The sequence below is a fragment of the Amblyomma mixtum genome, chromosome 9, assembly GCF_055824585.1.
Source record: "Amblyomma mixtum isolate Tamu chromosome 9, ASM5582458v1, whole genome shotgun sequence".
NCBI lineage: Eukaryota > Metazoa > Arthropoda > Arachnida > Ixodida > Ixodidae > Amblyomma > Amblyomma mixtum.
Genome location: NC_143020.1, coordinates 84,775,212 through 84,799,349, shown reverse-complemented (window position 1 = coordinate 84,799,349; position 24,138 = coordinate 84,775,212). Strand labels below are relative to the sequence as shown.

The 24,138-nt window shown below is 45.0% G+C and overlaps 1 protein-coding gene and 1 non-coding gene across 2 annotated transcripts; one reads left to right on the top strand and one right to left on the bottom strand.

Moving 5' to 3' along the window:
• The first annotated feature begins 474 nt into the window (after positions 1 to 474).
• Positions 475 to 548, top strand: TRNAT-GGU (transfer RNA threonine (anticodon GGU)). The gene has a single exon. It is a non-coding gene; the product is annotated as a tRNA-Thr (tRNA).
• Positions 549 to 11,149: 10,601 nt separating this feature from the next.
• On the bottom strand, positions 11,150 to 23,438 carry LOC149329954 (uncharacterized). The gene is made up of 4 exons (XM_089560670.1): positions 23,315 to 23,438; positions 18,845 to 18,996; positions 17,369 to 17,445; positions 11,150 to 13,624 (listed from the first exon to the last, which is right to left on the bottom strand). Exons 1-4 carry the CDS (start codon positions 23,414 to 23,416, stop codon positions 13,524 to 13,526), a joined length of 432 nt encoding a protein of 143 aa, XP_089416796.1. The 5' UTR covers positions 23,417 to 23,438; the 3' UTR covers positions 11,150 to 13,523.
• Positions 23,439 to 24,138: the final 700 nt, after the last annotated feature.

Below are 24,138 nucleotides of genomic sequence, written 5' to 3'. Positions count from 1 at the left end.
ACTCATTGGCATCCACCCAAGCGCAGCTATACGGCTACAATGGAAAGCTATACAGCTTGGGTGGATGCGAATGAGTAATTACTCCCTTATTACAAATTTACTCCACCGTGGGGGATTCCCCTAAACATTTGACCAACACAGTTCCCACTTCGAGTTATTGATAAATTCGCTCTCGCCCTACCATAAGCTTGCCGTCCCGGTTAGCACAGTTGGTAGAGCGACTGCTCCGGTGAAGCGGTGGTCCCGGGTTCGAACCCCGGACCAGTACGAATTTTTCTTTAACTACGAAGTTTCTGAGAAAGCTGTATAGCTTTCCTTTGTAGCCGTATGGCTGCGCTTGGGTGGATGCGAATCAGTAATTACTCCCTTATTACAAACTTACTCCACCCTGGGGGATTCCCCTAAACATTTGACCAACACAGTTCCCCTTCGAGTTATTGATCAATTCGCTCTCGCCCTACTGTAAGCTTCCCGTCCCGGTTAGCTCAGTTGGTAGAGCGACTGCTCTGGTGAAGCGGTGGTCCCGGGTTCGAACCCCGGACCAGGACGAATTTTTCTTTAACTACGAAGTTTCTGAGAAAGCTGTATAGCTTTCCTTTGTAGCCGTATGGCTGCGCTTGGGTGGATGCGAATAAGTAATTACTCCCTTATTACAAATTTACTCCACCATGGGGGATTCCCCTAAACATTTGACTAACGATACCTGACTTTCTTTGTTTGTGTCGCCACCCGTTACAGCCCCCGCTTAGGCCTAATTCTCACAGGCTTTTTTCAGTGTGGTTCTCGTAATGTGTTGCAGCAGATTATGTGTGGCATGAACATGGAACTGTGGTAGAACAAAGTGTCAACGCTGAGTTCTTGATTGAGCTCATGTGGCCACATTTTTCCTCAGCCATGTTTAAAATCCAAGCCTTAATAAAGTGAATTGAAAGCAAACACTGCCATTCCAAATTACCATCAGGTGTATTTTCATCTTTTCTGCTCTGGTTTTATGTCAAATATAGCGTGGTGCATGACCGCGAAAACTACCCAGTGTCTCCTTTTCAGTTTTAAACTACTGATTATAATGTTACATCCCTTTATCTACGAACATGGCCAACGAAACGAGCTCGTACAGGAAAAGGAGACGACTAGCAGACGACTCCTGCCGCGTACGCCGCCGCTGGGCTAGCAGACGGCGGAAAGAATGCGTGACGCGGGGTCACATTAGGGAAGCGCAGTTTCCCAAGTTGCGTTGCCGGCGGCCCGCAGAGCTACAGCCCGTTTCCGCCGCTGTCACTGCTGTAAGAATGAGCCTTAATGAGGATAAATAAACATGACGCCATTTTTGGGCTCCATCTCTGCGGGTAGTAAACTTTTACTCCCTTTACACTCCAAAGTAACTCCTTTTATACTCCAAAATAACTCCGTTAGATAAGGGAGTAAAATAAAAAACACCATACATATGAAGTAAAAAAAACCTCCTTTTGGGTGTGCATTAGAGGACAAGCCATTTACTCCATTTTGGGTGTTTTTTTGCTAACAGTGTAGCCAGACAGATCTCAGTGGGAAACTTTTCGGTGCCGCAGTCAGGCCTTGCTTTCGCAACGCTTTACCATTGAGCGTGTGCCACAAGCACCACGGCAAGAGTTCCGACAAGCGTCCATATTATTGAATCTTTAAAAAACACAAATGGGCTGACAGCAAGAGGTACAATATAAATTTGTCGCTTTTTTCGCGTAGAACACTTAGAAATAGTTAGACTAAGTCCCTGCTAAGTTGGGTGCACATTGCTACAGTGAAAAACCTCGCCATCCGTGAAAATACGTTCTCTATATCAAGAGAACTGACTTGACACCATCTGAAAAAGCTCCCGAAGATCATGCGCGGTCTGGCAGTGTTCCATTGAGGGAATGTCCTACAGTCATCCCTACAACCGGACTGTGCGCCGAGACTAGGCCTAGGGCCTCCGGTGACGGGCTGGCGGAGGTAGCTCTGCCGGCGTCGCTCGTGACGACGTCTTCGGCAGCACCTCTTTTGACATCTGAACCTGGGTCACAGCTCTTGATTGCTGCTCCCGGTCCATCAGAGGCAGCGCACATCCCGCCTTCTCGAAATGCTTCTCAGCCCGTGAGCGATCTGCCCTCTGGGCGGGCGGAAATCGGCAATGGCTACCCAGCCATTACTTCTGGAGGGGGCTTCGACCAAGCAGCCTGTGGAGGAGAGCTCTCCAATGCACCTTTTTTAAGCACCTCCATGCGTGACGCCGGCTTCCCGCGGTTCTGAAAAGCGTCCATCAGGAGACACTGCACACGATTCGTCTTCGGCCAACAGCAGCTCACAAGGGAAGCGTTCCTGCCCAGCGAATGACAAATATGTCTCGACACCGGGATTGGTATCGTATAAAGGGGCCATTAAAACTCTGGCAAACACAAGCCTCAAAGACATGCCAAACAGGATTGTTCAGGCGAACCTGGACGCGTGTCTTGGGACCAAAGGTTTCCGTGGCTTCAGGGCAACAACGAAGTCTAATATCATAGCTTAGTGGCTCCCGACTGTGGCTGCTGTCGAGCGTCTGCAAACTTTCAAGTGTATGTCGATTACAAGCGAGATCTCGGTGCCGGTCCAGGTGTATCTAGTAGAAGGTTCGGACCTACAACGCTGTGTTGTTTACAACGCCGACGTTGCTGAAGACCAGGCCACCCTCCAGCGTGATCTATACTGTTCTTCGTACTGTGTTATCCAAGAGCGGTTTATGGGCAAAGGGCGTTCGTGCATCCACTACAAGGCCGACCAACTCCACCAGAACCCCTTTACTACTCTGGCTATATTATGCGGCCTCGGCCATACAAACCGAGCGTTGTGTATTGCTACAGTTGTTTCAGACCTGGCCATATGCGCCGATCATGCCCTTTTACAACGCAAGAACAGGCTACGCAGCAAGGCATACCGTCTTAGCGGTGCGCACGTTGCAAGACCGACGACCATGAGATCACCCCTTCAAATTGCCCAACAAAACACAAGGAAACCGCAAAGGTTTGGGCATTTGATACAGAAACTCGTGCCTCCACCTAAATATAGACCCCCGATACAGACATCCAACAAGATTGCGGCCCTCCAGTGGGATGACGACGACTGGCCGGAGCCTTCTGAGCCCAATCCACCTGCAGCCCCGGGCCAACAGTATTACAGCAAAAAAGTGCGCCAGAATCGCCATCACCTTCAGGCTACACTCAATCACAGCATGCTGGAGTCTCATCATGAATACATGGCAGCAGTTGACAACCAAATTGCACGCCTTTTAGCCGAGTTAAGCTACTACAGTAGTAGCTTGTAGTAGTAATTGTAGTTGAAGTTGTAGTAGCTAAGCTACTACAACGCCGCGAACTGCTTGCTCGTCGTAGACCACCAGCGGAATCCATGCCACTCAGCTGCCGCACCGTCGACTACGTCTAGCCCTCATGCGTTATTCGCTGACTCTACCGGGTCTTCTGCTGCACTGCTGTATAACTCTACAACATCCCTCCTTCGATTTTCAGTAACGCAGTTATCTAACCTGACATCAGTTCTTTTACAAAGCTTGGACGCTTAATCGAAAACGGCGAGTACACGTTGTTATCGCGTGCTCCAGTGGAACTACAGAGGCCTCTCAACAAAGCTGGAAAAGCTCAAATCTCGATTTCGCATGAACAAGGTCCAGTTTCTTGCCCTGCTACTGGAGAGGACCAACGCTCTGCCAGTCATTCCGGGCTTTAATGGATGCATGTCCCCTTCAATGAATGACCGTCATGTGCAGACTGCTGCCACTCCGGGAAAGGCGGCGGTGTATGTTGATAAGCGCTTTCCTCAAGTTCGCCGATCTCTAGAAAACTGGTGTAGCTCATATCAACAGGTTGTTGCAGTGGCCGTGAAGTTTCCTAAAGCAACTGTTGTGGCCGTGTCATACTACGTAAGACCCGCCGATGGATTTCGTTCCTACATTAATTTGAGGTGTTTATTAACTCTCCGACAACAACACCAAGGTGGCCTGCATTATTCGGCTGTTACTTTAACGCCCCTCTCCCAGACTGAGGGTACCCAACATCAAGCCCCCTAAGGTTGGCATGAGCGGGAGGCCTTTGTGGTTGCGGTATTTGTTTTACTCAACCATCCAGATTCAGCAACGCGGGCTGTGCGCCATGCTTGCAGTCCAGCATATGCTCCGGACCTTACGTGGCGGTGAGGCCCCGGCATTCCCTCGTGGCACGTGGAGCCCACCTGCTGGGGTCGCGGCCACCATCCGATCGTCATCGGTCTCCAACCGTTAAGGGCCTACCGATTATGCCATAGCTGTTCTGTGGTCAATTGGGACACCTTTCACACCGCCCTAGAAGGTGTCTTTCTGCAGCTATCTACCCTGTTTTTCGACTCTATATGCGGCGCTTAATAAGGCCACAACTGTCAGCTGAAGAAACGTCAATTGCCCGGAGCCGGACATGGGTCTGCTTAACTTGTGCGCCGCTCGCCGACAAGCGGAGATAGGAGCCTTCCAAGACTTGGTTTCTATGAAAGCACGCACAAGGCTGAATTACCTCACTGCCAAGGCTCGCAAATATGAACGCAATCTCTCGGGACGGCAGTGGCATGCATAGTGTGAGCAGTTGTCGTCAAATTGATGAAGTGTTTCTATATCGCGAACATTTCGTGCAATGAAACATGGCTCCCGTCGTCCTGACGCTGCGGCCATAGCATGCTTCGCTGCTAAGTTAGCTCTGGATGATTTCGCCAGGGAAGAAGCGCGGAAGTTTTTCCCAACGACGATGTGGTGCCTCTAAGGCTCAAAGGAGACTACTTGGATGGTATTACAGTATATGTCGATAAACTACCATCTACACCGACGCCGAGGGGATCACAAGCCCATTTTCCATGCCCAGTTGCTTGCAGCAATAGATGAGGCCCGTCAGAAAACTGCGCCCAGACCGGACTCAATTCCGCACGAGGTACACAAGAACTTGAGTTCCTCTGTACTCCTTCAACTCCTCACCATCATTAACAAGATAGGAACAGAAGGGGTCGTACCAGAAACCTGGAAGTCAACAATTGTGATCACCATCCCAAAGCCGGGGAAGCCGCCGATAGACCTTGGCAATTTCCGGCCTATATTCCTTACGCCAACTGTTTGCTAGCTTACCAAAAAAAAATGCTTGCCACACGACTGTCTTGGCGGTTTGAGCAACACGGTTTCTGCCACCCCACCCAAATTGGTTTTTGTACGTCCATAAGTACAGAAGATGGATTGGCTGTCTTGGCGTCAACAGTTCTAGAACCAACTGTCAGCCACAATGTGCGTACTGGACTGCCATGGACGTTGAAAAGGCGTGCGGTAATATCAGTCATGCTGCTATTCTGGCGTCTCTTCACATGCTGCCTTTCCCCGTTTGTGCACGCAATTCTGTAGAATACTTTTTATAAGGCAGACACTTTGCCATAAGCCTTAGTAATGAGGCCGTCGGGTCATGAGTGCCTCTTCGCGGCGCACCCCATGGATCGGTATTACCGCCAACATTACTTGATATTGCTTTTTCCCCTTTGCTTGGCGCTTACATGATGTGTATGACATTAATTTCTTAGCGTACGCCGATTGAATCACGGTGTGGCACGCTCACCATGACCTGCTTACTCAAGCCGCCGCTTTGCTATCAGCCATAGATATTACGTCGATTTACTCTTCTTCAGTTCGTATTCAGATTTCGTCAACCGCGCCGTGAACCCGCTGTAACACCAATTCGCCTCCATATATCTGGAACTCCAGTTCCAGAAAGTTCGATTGCAAAAATCTTTGGCTTGACAATGCGCGAGTCAGGAACAGGGAGTGCTTGGCGTTCTCGAGCTGAAAAGTAAGCGATTCATGCGTTCGGTCTGATTAGACCCATTGCTCCCAAAACAGCCGGCGCCCGCTGTCATGCTGCACGACACTAGGTGCGGGCGGTTGTGCAAACACGCCTTGTTTACCAAGCCCAATTCCAGCATTCGACGAAGGCTCAATGGGATCACCTTAAAGCTGTTAATCGAGAGGCAGTGAAGGTCATCACTTGCCTTCCCCGCATCACCACGATCGTGGCACTTAAGAACAACTGCAGCTGAATACAGTAGATGAGCTGGTGCAGCAACGACACGATGCTCGCCATCTTAAGTATACCTTACACACACAACTTGTGCACTCAGAGCTTATGCTTCATCGCACTCCATTCTCCAGTCGCCTCCAGCAGTTCTCCCTTCCTTGCGTTTTGTGCAGCTGAGCGACAACAAACGAACTTGTCTACGTCGGCCATCATCTACCCTCGCAGCGTCGTCAATTCTCGAACGAATTACAGAACCAGACGCCCATCTGCAGCCTGGTCCCACTGTTATATACGCTGACGGAAGCATCCAGGCCTACGAAACGACGACTGCAGTTTACTGCCCTTGCAAACAACCTTGCCTGAAGAAAACGTACAGGTTCCGTCTCCCAGGACCTTCTTCCTTTGTCTGTGGAAAGATACTTGCGGTTCAAGAAGCACTTTGCGCCCAAGGCTGCGGTTCCCGTGCTACCTACAATCCGCATTGTCGTTCGAACTGACGCCCTTCACGTCACACGCCTACTACGGCGCGTCAGCCGCACCCCAGAAATTTGCCAAAACATCCATCATCTAGCGGGATGCATCCAGCAGCCAATCCTTATTTAATGGGTCCTACGTGACCTCCTGAACTCGCAAAGCAGTGCAGACTCTGCGACCCGCCTTGCGATCCCAACCTCGTCTTTGCCTCGAGTCCTCACTCTGGATGACACCACCTTCCTTTAACAACCCTTTTTAACACCCCCGTAGTCTTACCCGTGCAGAGGAGGTTGTGCTTTGGAGTATCCGGTTCGGGGTTGCCCTAACTCCAGCTGTGACAGGAAGGAGGCCGCAATTTCACAGTTTATACCCTGCCCCGGGTGTCGAGTAGGCAAGAACACAAGTACTGAGGCCGATATTCGCCACCTGATATTGCTTTGCCCGCTGCTGAAGGCGACAAGAATTCGGTACCTGGCAGCAGCGGGTATCTCGCCGAACAATCCTGCTTTAGATACGGCTTGGATGCAGGGACCACATAATCGTTCACTCCTTGGCGTCATTAGATCGCCAAACCTTTCTTCATTTATGTAAGCATCTTCGTCATCGAACATTACATACAGTTTTATGCGCTGAGGCAATAAACGTCGCTTTAAAAAATTCAATTCGTTGAGAAAGAATTTGATCTTTCGTGATGTGCACACAAAATTTGCATAAAATTTGATCATTCGTGTTGTGGACGCAAACGCTCTGGATTGGAGATGCCACATGCCACCAAATCAATGTGCACTGGCTTCTAACGGCTAAAGTTGGCTAGCAAGGCGTGCTTAGCGCATTGTAACTCAGTTCGACGAAGATGCTGTCTATAACCTTGCCATACCCCTCTTAAAATATAATGCACAAATGACTTCTATAAAATTCCTGAAATGGCCATCACTCAGCAGCTGTGTGCCATCGAGGCCACAAAGAAGTCTCTGCTCACCAGCGCATCCACTTTTAGAAGAAATTAGAAGCAATAGGGGCGCTTTGAGCAGCCTCCCATTTTGGTTGATTTGTCTAAAATCAGATTTTTGGCCCACAGCGGTCCAATAACTCCTAGTTTCTTGAGGTTTTTCATTATTTTTCTTGTTGTTTTATTTAATACTCTTTCTGAGGTACCATTATTTAGCTAAATATATGACAACAGTTTGTCCGCGTGACTCTGTAGGCCCTGAAGCCCATAGCAGATAGCATTGAGAGAGTTCATAAGGGAAAAACTTTTGAACCTACGTCTGCCAAAATTTGCTCCTATATTCACGGGAGCAGCGAGGCTTATGATATGCATTTTGGTTATAGCTGAGATACCGAATGTTTGGTGAGGTTTGTTGAGAATATTTGTTTCCCAGGCAGCTGCGCAGATGACAGCAGCGAAAGGCTAGAATTGAAGATGAGTTAAGTAATAGTCAGTCTGCGAAGAAAAACGCTTTGAGGGCCTACATTGTCTTCCTTTCTAGAAGTCCTTAGTATGTAAACACAGCCTTCGCCTTCACTGTTCTCGCCTTCTAGTTTGGTTCGACGTAGTTTTGCAGGTGTCAGTGATCGAATCCGAGAAGGCAACTCTTGCCGCTCCTGCTCAAACGAAGTTGAAGCCTGAACGACGCCTACAAGAAGAAACGAAATAACTCCAAGGACATTACGACGAGTGCCGCGTACCGTGACCTTGTGCGGCTGTAAATTATTAAAGAGAGATCCACGATTGCCAATATGGCGCTTTTTCTTAACTCTTTCGCGTACTGTCTGTAACTTCGCCTTTGAATACGTCGAATTTCTCTGCGTCTGTGTTTTTGCTAGGAGTTGAGCGTGACCAATTACGCTGTTCTGCGGAGAGAAATAATGTGATCCGTCATTTCCAGCTTTGAACCCGAAAGGATTGATAAGCCGTCTGAGCAATATGCAAAGAAACGCTGTACAACAGGCTGACGCAAAAGGTTCATAAAAGAATGTCGAAACGTTATCTAAACCACTTGAAAACTTCCTTAAACATGGTGCATTATCCCTAGACCGGACAGATGTGAACATTACTAACACCGACACACAAAAAATTCTAATACAGCAAAGAAATGTCCCGGCAGGCTAATTCACCCGATAAAGGTATCCTTTTAAGAAGAGCTTGTTTTACACTATCCTTCTATTCACTTCTCGAGGTATTTTGGTTTTTGTGCAGAGCAACATGTTTTAGGCCGGCTTTTTATAAGCTGGGGTAATACCTTGTTTTTTACATAAAATCAACTTTTAGGTTTCAGAACTTTACGTTTATAATAGGATCTCTTTACCTCTTAATACTTCTGTATTCCCGGCTTCAACGATGGCTTTTTGAAACTTTTTCATGTCCACGTCAAGTCGAAAGCTTGAAGATTTAAGAGTCTTAATTTTCAATTTTTTCAAAACAACATTTTTGGAGGTTTATGCCCCGTATTCTATATTCTGTGGATTCAGAACAAAGCCACCTACGAGGCAAGTGCCGCAACAGATAGTCTTAAACTTTTTGTATTTTACCGCATAGAAAGATACATGGTTCGCAATTTTACTGCGTGGAGCAGCGAAAGCCTAATAAATTTATTTTTCACTCTAAGCACATAACCTTGGTTCCGCTTGCCTGGAATATCTGTTTCTGGTCTCAAAAGAGCATACTAACGGTACGTTAGGCACGTTTTGTGAAAGCGATACCTTCGTAGAGAAACATACTACACAAAATTACTGTCCACCTTTCGGCTTAGATGCGAACTGCGTCTATTTAGAAGAGTGGTAGCAAATTTCATAGGAGTAGCCCTCAATGAAACTGCTGTGCAGCCAACTTTGGAAAAACATTTTGGAACCCACCTTTGTCGACTTTACTCATGGTGTGAGGGCACCGATAGGCCAAGGTAGATAGACTGAGCGCATGTTTCCTAATATTGGCAAAAGCTTTAATTTTGTACCTTGTGTTGTTCTTCTATTAAAGCTGTGCATCCTTGAGAGCCATTTTAACACGGCCTGAGGCACACTTGTTTGATAGAAAAGGTTGCTGTCTTTCCAAACTTTGAATACACAAACTTAACAAGACAGGGGGACGCCTCAGGGTGTTTGCCTACGTTTTGACAAGAAGATGTTTTCGTCTGTGCAAGCCCTCTTGTGGAACCATTGGCAAGCTCCACAAGGGTCCCGCCCCTCCCTTCTTTCTTCTTCACTTTGTGTCCTCAAGAACCCGTATAGCTGCCCTTTTTATACCCTCGACTAGAGCCAGTAGACATTTTATAAATGTGCTTGGGCTATCAGGTGTCCCGCAGGAGTTTCTTCTGGACCCTCTGCTTTTCTTCGCTTAAATCAATGAGTTTACTGTCCATACCAGCAATTGACTCATATATTTCTGTGCTTATTTTGCATTGGCAGCGAGATCAGTTGTGAAGAAGACTTTCCGCAACTGTCCATTAGCTAGAACACCAGTATATTTGCATGCCAAATGCTTAAGATTGCTTCTAAGCGGTTGCCATTCAATCTCATTAGAGTTACCATCGTATTTGTGACCAATTAGCCTATAAACGGAACTAGCCTATGCGTTGCAGTATAGCAGTTTTTTGGCAGCATATCCTGAAAAGCTCATATCACCACCTCCCTTGAATTTTAGCCAGGCATCTTTTAAGCTAAGAGAACCATGCCAGACAAATTGGTGCTCAACCGTAAGGTATGCTTCTTGTGCCTAGGACCTTTTTCTTTCAATATTTTTCAGCTTCTCTATGAATGAATAAGCATTAATTTAATATTTTCTTCCTTGAAAAATTAATCGAAAATAATTATTGCCCATGTCGCTGTGTATTTTTAAGAGTGAGCAGCCTCCGGTCGGCTATAGTAGGAGACGCCGCCATTTCTTTGTTCAGGTCAGGAAGAAATTACAGCAAATAAGGCAGGCGCATACATTCTTCATATATTTACACGAAATCTGGAGCACAGAAAATAAAACATTATTTTAAAAGAGGACGTCAATCGGCTGTTGAGAAGACGGGCCTACACTGCGCCTAGCAGGATCTAATGCGTGTGTCGAGCGTGCAGCTCGCAGAGCGTGTCAAAGGAGGTATGTATTTTGGCATGCGCCGCGGCATTCCCTTGCATTGAAACTGCTGAAGGCTCTGTGTGCTAAAGTGGACCTTCAATTTGCAATCACACAAGCCCACATGATATTCTAACACTGAAAAACATGCAAGGGGGGGGGGGACACCGAAAAAAAAAATCCTCACTCCTGGTTAAGAGCGTTGAAATGGGGTTTTCTACGGCTTGGATTCTTGGCTGTCTGCAAAGAACGAAGTATGCCTACGTAACCTCTCAACCAGAAAATATCGGAGTGCTTCTCTACGTTAAACTCCGTCGTTTGGTAGTTTCATATCTACATAGTTCGGAACTCGACTTAATCCGCATGACATCAACCTCTGGCGTGTATCAGAACATCCTACACGAAGACAAGACCTATTGTGGAAACGTCGGAAAGCACCTTCATTCTTTGCGTACATATTCCAGATTCATTGCAGCTGGTTTGTGTGAGCGCATGTAATAAGTCGTAATTGAAAAAATACTTTCATTTACTCAAATGCTGCTTCTCAAAATCCATTTATTTTCTTTCTTAATAGTATGCATGCTGCAGTTCTGAGGCCTTAATTTCAGGACAGTTACATGTAAGTGCAGTTACGCTGGTAAAGCCTAACGTTGGATCCTCGGCATTTTCTGTAGTAGGTTTTGCACTCGTCAGAAATATTTTTGACTTTGGAGAGCTTGGAAAGAAGTTCGCAGCCTATGAAAGAGAAAAAATCATAAATTGCTGAGAAGTAAAAAAATAATCACGTTTCAATTTGCTACAATCAGACATTACGTTGTAATTAATTGTAAAGTAACAAGAATGGTGGCTCAGTGCGGATAAGACCGTACAGTTCTTAAAGTGTCTTATAAATAACATCTTGTTCTGCCTCGAACAAAGGCACGATTGAGGAATCTCGTACGTGCCCAATATCGATCTACCTGTCACATGAATCAATCACTTCGTGAATATTTACGCGCGCTTACATGGCACCGCGGTCACCCGGCTGACGAAGACTTTTGATGAGCGACCGGATAGCAGTTTTGCACGTGCACTGCGCTGCCATAAATCCGTAATGCCATCAGACTGTGCCCTGCCGCATCATCCCTTGGAGCCACCATGGGAGATCGCTCAGCTTTCAGTAGGCTTGCATGTCCCTGGCATATTAAAGAAGTCTGTGAGGCCGATAAGTGTACTGGAGCAGCTTGTTCTTGCTTACATCTGGTCAGTATACCAAAACTGTGCTCACGTATACCCTGATGGACCTGCGTCACCAAAGGTATCCACAGCAGCTTTGGTAATCGCCGCACAGCAGGCGACTGGGCGATTAATTTTAGTACACATTTCTACTTCAATCGCGGAGGAGCTTGCGGCCCTTCTGGAAGCTATTCGCCACATATGCGGGGAACCGCTTCAGGAGTGGTGCATTTTTACACACTCGAAACGTGCGCTACAAATTTTGGGATGATTCCTACGCCACACCGCCTACCAGGCTCTGGCTCTTGATATAACTAGACTTCTTTCATTTGCTCAGAAAAAAGACCACCATATAGTGTTCCAGTGAATCTTTGGTCACGGTGGACGCGGTGGAAATGAGACTGCTGACGCTGAAGCAAGAAGCGGCTTAAGCAGTGGTCTGCGCTCAGCTGTGCCGTTCTCTAGACCGGACACCACTCATCTCGTTTCGGGATCTATGAGGAGTGCGATGGATAGATACTACGCCTTGCCAGGCACTCGACACATCCACCTTAAACGGCTGCATCCGGCGATGGCCTTTTCTGTTCCTCTCAGAATACCGCGCCATATTGTTTGCCTAATACATAGGTTACGTTTAAACATCGCCTTCACGTGCAAGTACTTGCATTTAGTTGAACAAGCGGACTGCCCGGACGGTTCCACATGTGGCGTGCTGGAGACGGTAGAGCATGTTTTAGTGCTGGGCCCAGCATATGCACAAGAAAGACTCATGCTGGCATCTATTTTGCAGTCTTTAGACACTAGGCCCCTCTGGCACGACTTGATCCTCGGCGCTTGGCCAGATGGTCCGAGGGCTGTACAGGCAGCGCGGGCGCTCTCACGTTTTTCTAGCGATAAGGACCTTGACTCGCGTTTGCAATGTTGGCAAGTGTGTCTTGTCCTTTTTAATCTACCTCCTCACATCATCATCGTCCCCCATCATGACCCTCTGATTTCTCCTCTTCCTTTTCGCCAGTGCAGAGTAGCAGGCCAGATGTTCATTTTTTAGGCCAACCTCGATGCCTTTCCTGTCAATAAACCCCCCCCCCCCCCCTCTCTCTCTCTCTGTCTCTCCTGTGTAGATTTGCCTTTGGGAACGTCAGAAAGAATTCGCTGATCATTATGTTATCAGAAATAATAAAAACTAAATACTTGTATTCAAATTACAGTTCTAAGACATATTACTTAGGATTGGGTACCTAGGATAAGAAAAATAAATTACTCCGATCCGTTTAATACTTGAAAAACTTATTTGTCGTCTGAGCTCAGCTGTACACATGCCAGCCTATACTGTCTCCGCTTTTTCTTGCAGCGCAAACGTGAATCAGTATATCTGTGACGGAAGAAAGCCACACTCATCGCGCCACATCAACCGGATTTCACATTATGAAGTGTAATATAAGCGTATAAAGTTGTACTGTACTCTCAAAATAGTGAATTTCCGATTTTTTTCTTACTTCTCGACCGTACTACCATTCCTTCCAATAGTGCGACCCGAACTGAGCGGCTTACATCTGCTCAGAGATTGCTGGAATTATTTGACCGCCGAGTGCCACATAACCGGATTCATATGCTAATATCTCTGCCTCATCTTAGTGCAAAACCTAGTGTTATCTACACACATAGTTAATTTGAAAGAAAACAGTTAAGAATGGTCAGAGGAACTTGCCTTGTTGCCCGTTGCTTTTTACTACAGAAATTACAAAACAATCCCTATTTGAGTCCATTTTCTTCAGCGTGAGATTGTACGTTGCCCCTAAAACGTAAAAAAAATGAATTATTTATCGTCAGAAATGAAAATTAATGTGAATTACCCGACACATTTCGCCGCAGCTTGTATTAGGCACTATTCAGTTCTGCCGCCTAAAAGTTCTGAGCAATAAATCTGGGACGCAGTAGACGTACGAGGCAACCCCGTATTTTCTGAAACTGACGTCAATTGAAGCTGGTGCGAATTCCGTTGTGTTCTTGCCGCCTATTGACGTCTTGGCAACATATCAGTTAATATTGAGGGGTTACAGCCTAAAGCTAACATTTATATTCGCAGCCGAATACGTTCACATCATCATCAGCCTGACTACACCCACTGCAGGGCAAAGGCCTCTCTCATGTCTCTCCAATTAACCTTGTCCTTCGCCAGTTGCGGCCATCGTATTCCCGCAAATTTCTTAATCTCATCCGCCCACCTAACTTTCTGCCGCCCTCTGCTACGCAGGTTCACGGCAGACCACAAAAGACGGAACGGGGGCCTCAGTTTAAGCCTTAACTCTTGATAGACACCATCACTACGGTTCGCTGTTCACCTCCGTCGGGTTAAATTGAACTGAAGTGACCTGAAAAGAAAATGTGTTGACTGGGAAGCTCTACGAGCTACTTATACGGAGCCAATGTGTAACGAAGAGGGCTTGGAAAGTAAAGGGCTCATAAATAAATGAGTACCGAAAAGTCCGAGCAGCGAGAAAGCTATTTGGTTGCTTGGCACCTTTCTTCTCACAGGCATATCAATTAGTGTATTCCCACGGAAGGCTTTCTGCTCACTACAGGCAGCGCGTTTATGGGCCGTTTCTCCGGGATACCAAGGGTTCTCGGTCAAGGTGGAGTTTTTACGCAGCATTTGATTTGCGCAGCTTCCCTTTTGAACAACATTTTTTCCGCAGGAGAATTGTGTACTGCTAGGAAAACATTGTGCACATTGTAAAAATTCGTAAATTCCCCTTCCTAGGCTTCATTCTTATTCACTGTATGCACAATTAAGCCAATTTTAGGGGCTCAGAGACATGAAAGTACAAACAGGACGAGCTGTTTACCGCAAATTTCTTTTACCCTGCTTGATATTTCACACAGTTGGGTATAATCAATTGACGAGTATTGTTTTTGTGTAGACATCCATCCATCAATTTTTGGTAAAATATTTCGAAACTTTTTCCGAAATTAAACCGAATAGTTGGTTCAAAAAATGAAGAAAATTAATGTACTGAAATTAATAGTCGCGTTCTACTCTACACAACAATTTACTACCAAATGTTGCCTCAGCAAAGCATGACAGGGCTTTGAGCTCTAGTTTGCGAGGCTTTCCACAAGTGGTTTCTGGATTGCATACTGGGTTTGTTTAGGACAAATAGCTGAGAAACGTGACCAACGAGCCTGCTCAGAAAAAGCAGCGAAAGGAAAACATACGATATGAAACGGCACTCTGCATGCATCAGTTTTCCCATAGGCTGAAAATAGTCGCGGATCAACAAAGCATTCCGGTTATATTTTCTGTCTTGCTCTCTAAAATTTGTTCCATTATTTAAGACAGTGAACAGCCATAGTACGAAAGATTTCCTCGGTTGAAGCTGCGCAGTTAGCTATAACCATAAGTTTGTCTCATCAGCTATGTATGTTGATTACAACGTAATAATTCTTCTTGCGGGAAATGTTAAGTTGGCCAAGGCAATTGCAACACAGAGGCCTCCCGTCACAAGCGTGCGTATTAACAGTACGCAGATCGCGGAACTACAAATGTTGTCAAGCATGCGTCGCGATGCACACATTTCAACTAACTTTTCATGTTACTATTTTACGGTTCACTTCAATATTGGGAGTGAAATGACCATTTCTGTGAATTCCCCACTACCTACGCGATTTCTAGTGTGTAAGTGAGCATTTGTCTCGTAGGCGGGAGGGGCGGGGATCGTTCGCCTGTGGCTGTCTGTACCCCGAGGGGGGGGGGGGGGGGGGGGGTACAGTGGGTACAAACCTTTCCTGGAGTGGTGCTCGGCCTTTCTGCGGTGAGACACTTAGGAAATAGGTCTTTTACCCCATTTGCGGAAACTAAAATTATTTTTTCCTATTCGTTCTTGTACCACAGTGGACCTTAAGGCATAAAAATCCACCAGCACTCCTTTATCATCATAAAGTATTGAACTTCGCTACCAGCCATATTGTTTAAATTGTAATCATATATTCTTGTTTGTTCTTTTAATTGCAATCATATATCGTAATCATATATTCTTGTTTGTTCTTTTAATTGCAATAAGAGTGTATTTACACTCGTGGCGGTCATTTTATTCACCCTCTTTCACTTCATTTTCTTTCCATTGTTGCTACTAACTGTTTTGCAAGGATCCTGTATGTAACCGGCAATTTTCAGTTTTCAAGTTTTATACTGTACCATTAGCAGAAGAAAAACATTTATCGAAGTTGAGCAGAAGCCTGAATAGAATCTTAGCAAGCACCCAATGGGCATGTCTGAATCGCCAGCGTAATGTAAATAATGTGAAAAACTGTACTAGAATTCCTACCTGCTAATTACACAAAGGCAAATAGGCGCTCTCTGTAAAGGCCTTGTTCCTACAGTAATGAAAATGAACTGACTCTGTTTACTCAAAAACAAAGGCTAGTCCTATTCACGCAATTTTCCGATTAACGAGAAGAACGTCGGACGGCGCTGTTTGTCAGTGTAAACTGAACACAAACCTCGATAAAAAAACACCTTGCTTTCCCTCGTTAGTGGGAAATGGATTGCTGTAGAGGATTAGCTTATTCTGTACTGCTTATAATCGGTTTTAATTGCACTAGAACGCTTTAGTTGCAACAGAACAATGATTTGGCAATTCGTCTCCTGATATGCCCCTGCATTCACCCCAGCCCTTTCCTTTCTAGGGGCAGAGCGTATAGCCTGTCCAGCTCCTTTCTTGGCTTCAGGAGCCACTGCTACATTAGCTTTACGTAAATTTAGGCCCTCTCAGAATCTACTGATTCTTTTTAATGCTTTAAGTGCCATGTGGGTAGATCGCGTTGTTCTTCTCTTTATGTGCTGCTCCATATGCACTTGAATTGAACATAGCTTTTCGCATTGGATGCCGACATTCTGATCAGGATGATACTTTCAAAAGATGACAGGCATCTATCTAATATTTGAGCAGGCGCGGTTACTGAAAACGGCGTTTTATTCTTATAGAGAAAACTTAATATCGAGTATCCTACGATATTTCTGCAGCAATTACATTCCTTTTCACCACAGGTTGCTATATGGAGAAAATACTGGCTTTTAATCTGTTTTTTCTTTTACAATCAAGAAATTACTTAAGGAAAACTGCGCATTTCAAGAAACAGTCTTTTTAGTGCATTAGAAAGACATTCTATTCAGTGTCTGGCGCATGAGAACTCTAGCAGCTTGTATAGCTCGAACTGCAAAGCAGAACGCTCAACTTATCTGCGTTCATGAATTGGACAAAGACGGAGTAAGCCAAAAATGAAATTTTTTGTTCGTCGCTCACGTGGACCTCTGTTTGGAAATTCAAAAATATATACTTCTTGGAAAGTTGTCTAAAATATCACAAGCATAGTTTTCTTGCCCTTGTTGTTTGGAGCTTGTGATTAACACTAAGCGGCAAGTTGCATGTTTGCTCTGAAGTGATTTTTGCAATTACAAATAGGAAAGCGAACGACTTTAAATCATGTTCAGAGTTATAAACTTCGGTATAGTAATTAATGGTTTCGAGTAATAACTTACATTGGTCAGTATAGGTTGACATGTATATGCTGCTGCCAGGAATTGGTAGAAGCGTAACACTAACATTTTCTTCACGACTGCAAGAAATTAAAGCAAGATTAAGACCACTGTAAAAACTGTTATCAAGTTCAGATATTCATAAATTTGTCAACAAATCCGAGCTTGATTCTTCAAAGTGGAAAACGAAATGAGCGTCCCAAGGGTAAGTTTTAGAATTCATCTCCGTTACATTATAGTCTACACGTGGTAAAACTGTTAAAAGGCTTGCTTTATTTGACTTCTATGCTGTAGTAAAAGCAATTCAATAGCGACATTTCTCGGCCACAGAGGCGTGAAAAAAATACTGGCATGTAAAATGAAAGACGAGATCTTGGAAAAGTGTTTTGTGAAGCAAAAGTACGAAATTATGCTGACTTGCTCTGTTCAAAGGCTTCATTGTTTTTAAGAGAATCTTAACCCAATTGGGACCGAACAAAATCAAACAGCGCAAAAATTCCGCAGCGCCCATTTGATGCGTTTCAAGGTTCCGGTAATGACAAGTAACGCTTCTTAGGAAAGGAAAAAAAAAAGATCAGCACGCACGACTCCAGAGATTTTGTATGCACATATCTTGGTGTCCACAGTCGGGAATCTGAAGTTTTGTCTCAACGACATCCTCTACCTCATTTTGAACCTGATGCCAGTAAAACTGACGGCAGCTTGTTCGGAAAGGTAGGCGCCGGCTATGCCACTGCTTTAAGTGGAGGAGTGTTTTTGGTGAAAAAATTCAGTTTTTCGCGCCCTTTGTGTGACCACCACTCTACAAAACATGTTGGATCAATGCTGTCATATTTTCGGGCCTTAGTAACTACACTGTTGTACTTAGTACTTAGAATTAAGTAAAAGCATGTCACCAACTTGATCGAAGCAAGAACATATTTCTCATTGCTGTTTTTCTTCTATGAAAGTTTTGAAACGCAGTGCATAATTCATAACTCTAATTTTGCAGACCGATCGTGTAGCCCGAATTCCTTTTGGCAGGGCCTGACAAGAAGGCTCTGTCAGAAAGAATCTCGCTGAATACCGTTTTGAAGTAATTGATGGCCTAGCCCAGACTCTACACACTCATATTAAAAAATTGGTTCTATGACGCATAATACTTTTAAACCCGGCCGGTCACGGCGGCATATTCACAAAATTTTGAGGAGTTTTCTAGCTTATAAAAGTTTTATTTTTAGGCATTAAAATGATCTTTTTAGACACAGTGAGCTATCGAAGTAGAGAAATTTCAATATGCCTTTAGTCTCCCTTTGAAGAACATAGGTGCTTGAGTGGCAAGTTTTCTAGTGGGAGATTTTTTCCTGTTTCAGTATGATTAAAAAACCGGAAAGCTGGGAAATGTCACCTTCATGGTTGACTTGTATTCTCACAGAATAAAATAAGAATAATAAATAATAGAATAATAAATGAAGTGGCAGAGCAAATATTGCTACTTACTATTCAGGGCCGCTTCCAATTCTTGCACGCAGAGTGTAATTGTACTGCGTTGTGCTCTTGTTTCCTATTTTTCTGGCCGATTGGCAGCGAAGCGTCGTGTTAGTGGTGTGTTTCCTTTTGATGACCACAAGGGTCTCGTTCACTTCCGCCATCTGAAAATATAAGTATAGATCACTGGTTTGATAATTCTAGGGGTTATTGCAAAATGAAGCAGTATCATAAAACTATTTATGGCCACTTTGTCGCCGTTTTCCTCCATAAATAAGAAATCAGTACCCATAGATGGCAGTAAGTTAAGTGATAGAAAGTGCCGTAAAAAGCATTAGAAACATGCTCAAGCAACGAGTCGCGAACATCAAGACGCAACACATGTATGCAGCACTGCAATTAACAAAATAAGTTACAAATAGTCCATGAGAAATTGCCTCGACGACAGGTTTGTGAGTAGCACACACCAGAGACACGTGATATTTAGTAAGTTTAATGAAATTACAACTCTGTATTGCATGTCTAGTTTGTTTCTAGACAGGATAACATGTATCACCCAAGGCAGGCGTTTTAAATTTAATTTAAATGCGAAAATAATTGTTGTTACGTGCAGCGAAACATATTTACAAATATTTAAAGGATATTGATGAAAACCTGCGGAATACGAAAACCAAACAGCTATAGCCAGTTAGCAGGTGTCTAGTACGACCGGAACTGGCCTAAGAGTTTGTTACTTTCCCACGCAGCCTTTTCGGATGTATGCAAATTGCACTCTTTTTTTATTTCTTAATTACTTCTTTTCGCGCGCGTGATTTACAGGAATTTCATACAGTTTGAAATCGAAATTGCATTGTTATCCTCCCTGCTTTGGTTCAAAATTGAGCTAGCGGTATTGTGAACAAATGAAATATAGAAACTAGCATTTCTGAGAAATCACGAAACAATTTTGATCATAAAGAGGGTAAACCACTTCATTCGCACTAAAACATTCTAAATTCGAATGCGGAGCTGCTTAGACTCATGTTAAATGTCTTGGGGACCCCGTTGCGACCGAGTTAAATAAGACAATGATACTCAGAAGAACGGAAAGGACCTCGCCCCAAACCGAAAACAGATTATTACAGAAATTTTTTCTTAGAGCTCTTATGTTCTGGGGCCCATTGCTTATGATATTGTTCGCGACTGCAATGTCTTTTCACAGCATCATCCATAATTTTGGAAATGCACTCTTTCGCTCTAACCTACGCTCCACACACGTTGTAAGCTAGTCTTACCGCGCTGTTTGTATCCAATCATTTTCTCTATTCACGCGCTGTTCGTAACGGTGAGTATCTCGGCACAGTCCGGCACATTGATTCCAATTTCCACCGTGGTCAAGTAAATAATTCACCGTCTCTTGACGCAGATACAATCTGCCCACCTGTCCTCCCACTCGGCACTTGCTTACCGACCTTTTCCTTCGCTCAATCGACGTCACTCTTCCCGTGCCTCAACGCACTCATCTGTTTGTGCTGCTTCATCATTTTCGCTTCTCTTTCTATTCTGTCCAGCCGCCCTTAGTTGCGCGTCCACTGCTAACCACCACATTAATACCTGCAGCCAAATCTCCTCTGCTTCAGCGTGAATATCGTGTCGCGTCCAGTCGCACCATATGAGTAAACAACAAGTTGGCACCATGCTTCAGAGCAGCGTGATTCAAGTGTTCAATAATGCATGAGCTGTACCTGTTGTACTCGTGCAGAAGACTCCATTCGTTTCTGGGCTGGTTTCTGCCGCCTTAGCTAAATCACGTGAAAAAAACATCGACCCTCTCCCCAGCGTGACCATGCCTACAAATGCCGACAAATGGCAGAAATCTTTGCCCGATTTACGCTGTGGGTACTGGTAGGTCGTCATGGTAGCAAGAAAAAACAAACAGCATTTGTCACGGTTTGTATACGACACAGTCATGCATTTGGCTTCTGTAAAGTTTCTGCTACCTTTGAAAGCATAATAGATACCGCTCTGCGTGGCCTGAAGTGAAAAGCGTGCATCTGCTGCTTAGATGTCATCATGACCTTTTCGCCCGAATTGGAGACACAGCTTTCCCGACTAAAGCACGTCTTGACATGCCTCATTGATGTATGCCTAAAGTTCCGCTTAAAAGTGTGTATATTTGGTGTTAATTATATAAAATATTTGGGCCAAGTTGTGTCAGATGAGGGTCTCTGTTCAGACACCGCCGAAATTCGTACTGTAACTTCCTTTCCGATTCCTAGTTCCATTAAGCCACTGCTAAGTTCCCAAGGCCTCGGTGTCTATTTTAAGAATTTGATTTGTTGCTTTGTCGCCATTGTTTACCCTTTTATTCACTCCTCGGCAGCAACGTGGGTTTCTATAGCTGATCGCCAGCATGCAATTACTTTCAACACCTCGCGAAGTCTATTGATAGAACCACCTATTCTGCACCACTTGTACCCGCTAGTACCAACCGAAGGACTCACACGGACGTTAGTACTATTGCCCTCTGCACTGTGCTCTTCGAGCGCAAAATCGGATTCAACAAATGTGCAGTTGCTTACGCCTTCTACACAAACACGAAAGCCGAGTCTAACAACTCAGTGGCGAAAAAGGGTTCGCCATCGCCTGAGCCCTCGGCCGGTTTCGATGTTCTCTCTTCATCCGTCCATTTGACATGGCCACGGTGCATCGTGCACTTCCTTGGTTTTCTTCGTTCGAATATCCTTTCGTCCGCCTGGCTGAGTGGGCTCTCTGTCTACACGAATATATTATACGCGTCATGTACCGGTTGGGTGGAACGCATCAGGATACCGATGCCTTCTCCCGCTACCCGCTACTGGAAGTGATTGCCAGTTTCTGTGGCCTTGAATCGGCTCCGCCTTCGCTGGTCACCTGCAACATGCCTTCCGAAGAGCATGCAGATCCATGGACTGCCTCTTATTGCGACGTTTTGGCCAACCCATCTGCTGTTGCAGCATCCCTCGCCCTTCCCAGCCAAGGTGGACATTTTGATATTCGCGGTAATCTTTGTCCGAGGAGGGAAATAGCTTCTTGTCATCCCACTTGAAGTACAGTTCCAAAATATGCAGATCATTCAATGCTGTCCCGCAGTGCACACGCACTGGAATACTCGAGACATGCACCCGCATCCTTCTCAGATGCTACTAATGCGGCTTGTAGAAACTTTTACTCAACTACATCAGCACGTATCTGTCCTTCCAATGCCACAAACAACTGTCTCATTACGCCGTTGGCGAGCTGCAGCCACTCCTCTATCCACTTCACACCTTCGACGGCGTTGCATTTGATTTATATCTACGTTATTCGTAAACTTCTGGCAATTCTGGGTTATATTCGCTGTTAAAAGCCTGAAGACTTATCATAAAACCGCCATGCTCACGGCTGCTACAGCCCGTGATGTGGTGCCCCACATTTATGATGCTCTTTTTTCATCGACAATATGCCACACGTGAACTCCTCAGGGAAAGAGGACACGCGTTCTGGCCGCACATCACAAAGTGCTGCTCACTGGCTGCTGTATAATTCATCAGACTTGCACCGCATCCGAAAAGAAAATGCGTAACCGAATGATTTAATTGCACCCTCAGCGACATGCTATCTCTGTACGTCGCTGCGGCCACATGAACCGGGATGTCGCTGTACCCTATTTCAGGTTGGCCTACGACACTGCTGTCTATTCTACCACGGGGATCTACCCGTTCTTTCTTCTTTAAAGCCTGCCACCATCCGCGGCCAGGTACACATTCATGCCCTGCCACCCTGCCCCATCTGACTATAGAACTGTGTCAGACTTTCTAGCATGCACAAGGCTGCCGCTTGATCGTGCGGCCGCTCACGAGAGACGCAGTAGCGCCGAAAACACGGCCATTACAACCAGCTTCCAACTGCTTTCGCAGCTGGGTCACTCGCGTGGCTGTTGGTACTATTCATTACTCTCGGCCTTTAGTAGAAACTTTTTTTTCGAAATACCGTTACCCCACCCGTGTCATACAGCACACATCTGCAGCTAATTATATTGCTGAGCCACTCACGCCGTATGCCGACGATATCCGCCGGCGTGGCTACGAGAATGTGCATATACAGTTGCTCAAGCCGGAATACGACCTATTTGTCTTGTCGGGCCCCATAAATCGGCCCGATGGCTCCTTTTCTGCTGCACGGTTATAGTCGATAAGAAGGGCATTCCTCAAGCAGCATTGCTATTGCTGAGAGCAAGAGCCTGCTCAGACTGACTGATCGCAGAACGTTTTCACAGCGGCTCGCGCTGACCTAAGCGTCGCGAAATAAACACCTTTGGTGGCAATAATATTTCAGAAACTAGTCTCTTTGGTTTACTTCCTGGTTGCCTACCGGACGGGGCTTCTGGCGCAGAGTTTAAGTTTGTTTTATTTAATAAATAAATTCACACGTAGCATAGTGAACAGAAGATTCTTCTTATGAAACGAAAACTTTTTCACATACCCTCATCATGTCAAGATCCTCGGACACTTCTTTGGTACTGACAGGTTCGACACCAGCAGCCGCAACGATGGCGCCAAGGCAGAATGCAAGAGTAAAAATCATAGTTCTCGCTCTATAGAGGCCGACCTCGAGTGTGCTTCTTGAGATGAACGGACCTCCTTTTTATACAGAAAGACTTGTGATTCATCACGTTGGGGCGTACCGGAGTCAATGCCATTTATTTAAAAATAAAATAAATACACTAACAAAATGCTAAAATATGGCTGGGAAGCGCAGCTGTGAAGCTCAGTCGAGATTATTTCTTCGAACATCAGCATGAGTAAGAAAGCCATTTGATATTGTTTGTCAGATTTTCGTTAGTAGTCTGCGGAATTCTGCTGTATATTTTTCCCAACAACTCTTGCTTTTACTTTATTTTTTAGAGTAAGTGAGACCAGGAGGAAAAAATTTCGTAATTAATTCAGCCTGCTTGCTGGTACCGTTTGTAAAAAAATTGCTAACGCGAACTATTAAACACCGTAAAAAAGCAATTACATTCCTGCAGAAGGTGCTAGTGTAAAGTTTAGTATACTTCCAAGAGGTAATTAAGTTCTAAGCAACACATGAAAGTGCTAAATAATGTTACTTTTTGCCGTAAAGCTAAATTCCACTGTATTCTAGTCTAAAAGAAAACTTAGGAGGTCTCTTCAGCTTCTTCTTACTCTTTCCTTAACTTGGCAAAAATGATCATTTTCTAGGTTTTAGTAGTGTTTTTTTTTCTGCAATATCTACTGTATTTGTAATTTAATTAAATACACGAAAACAACGCTAAATAAATGCGATTT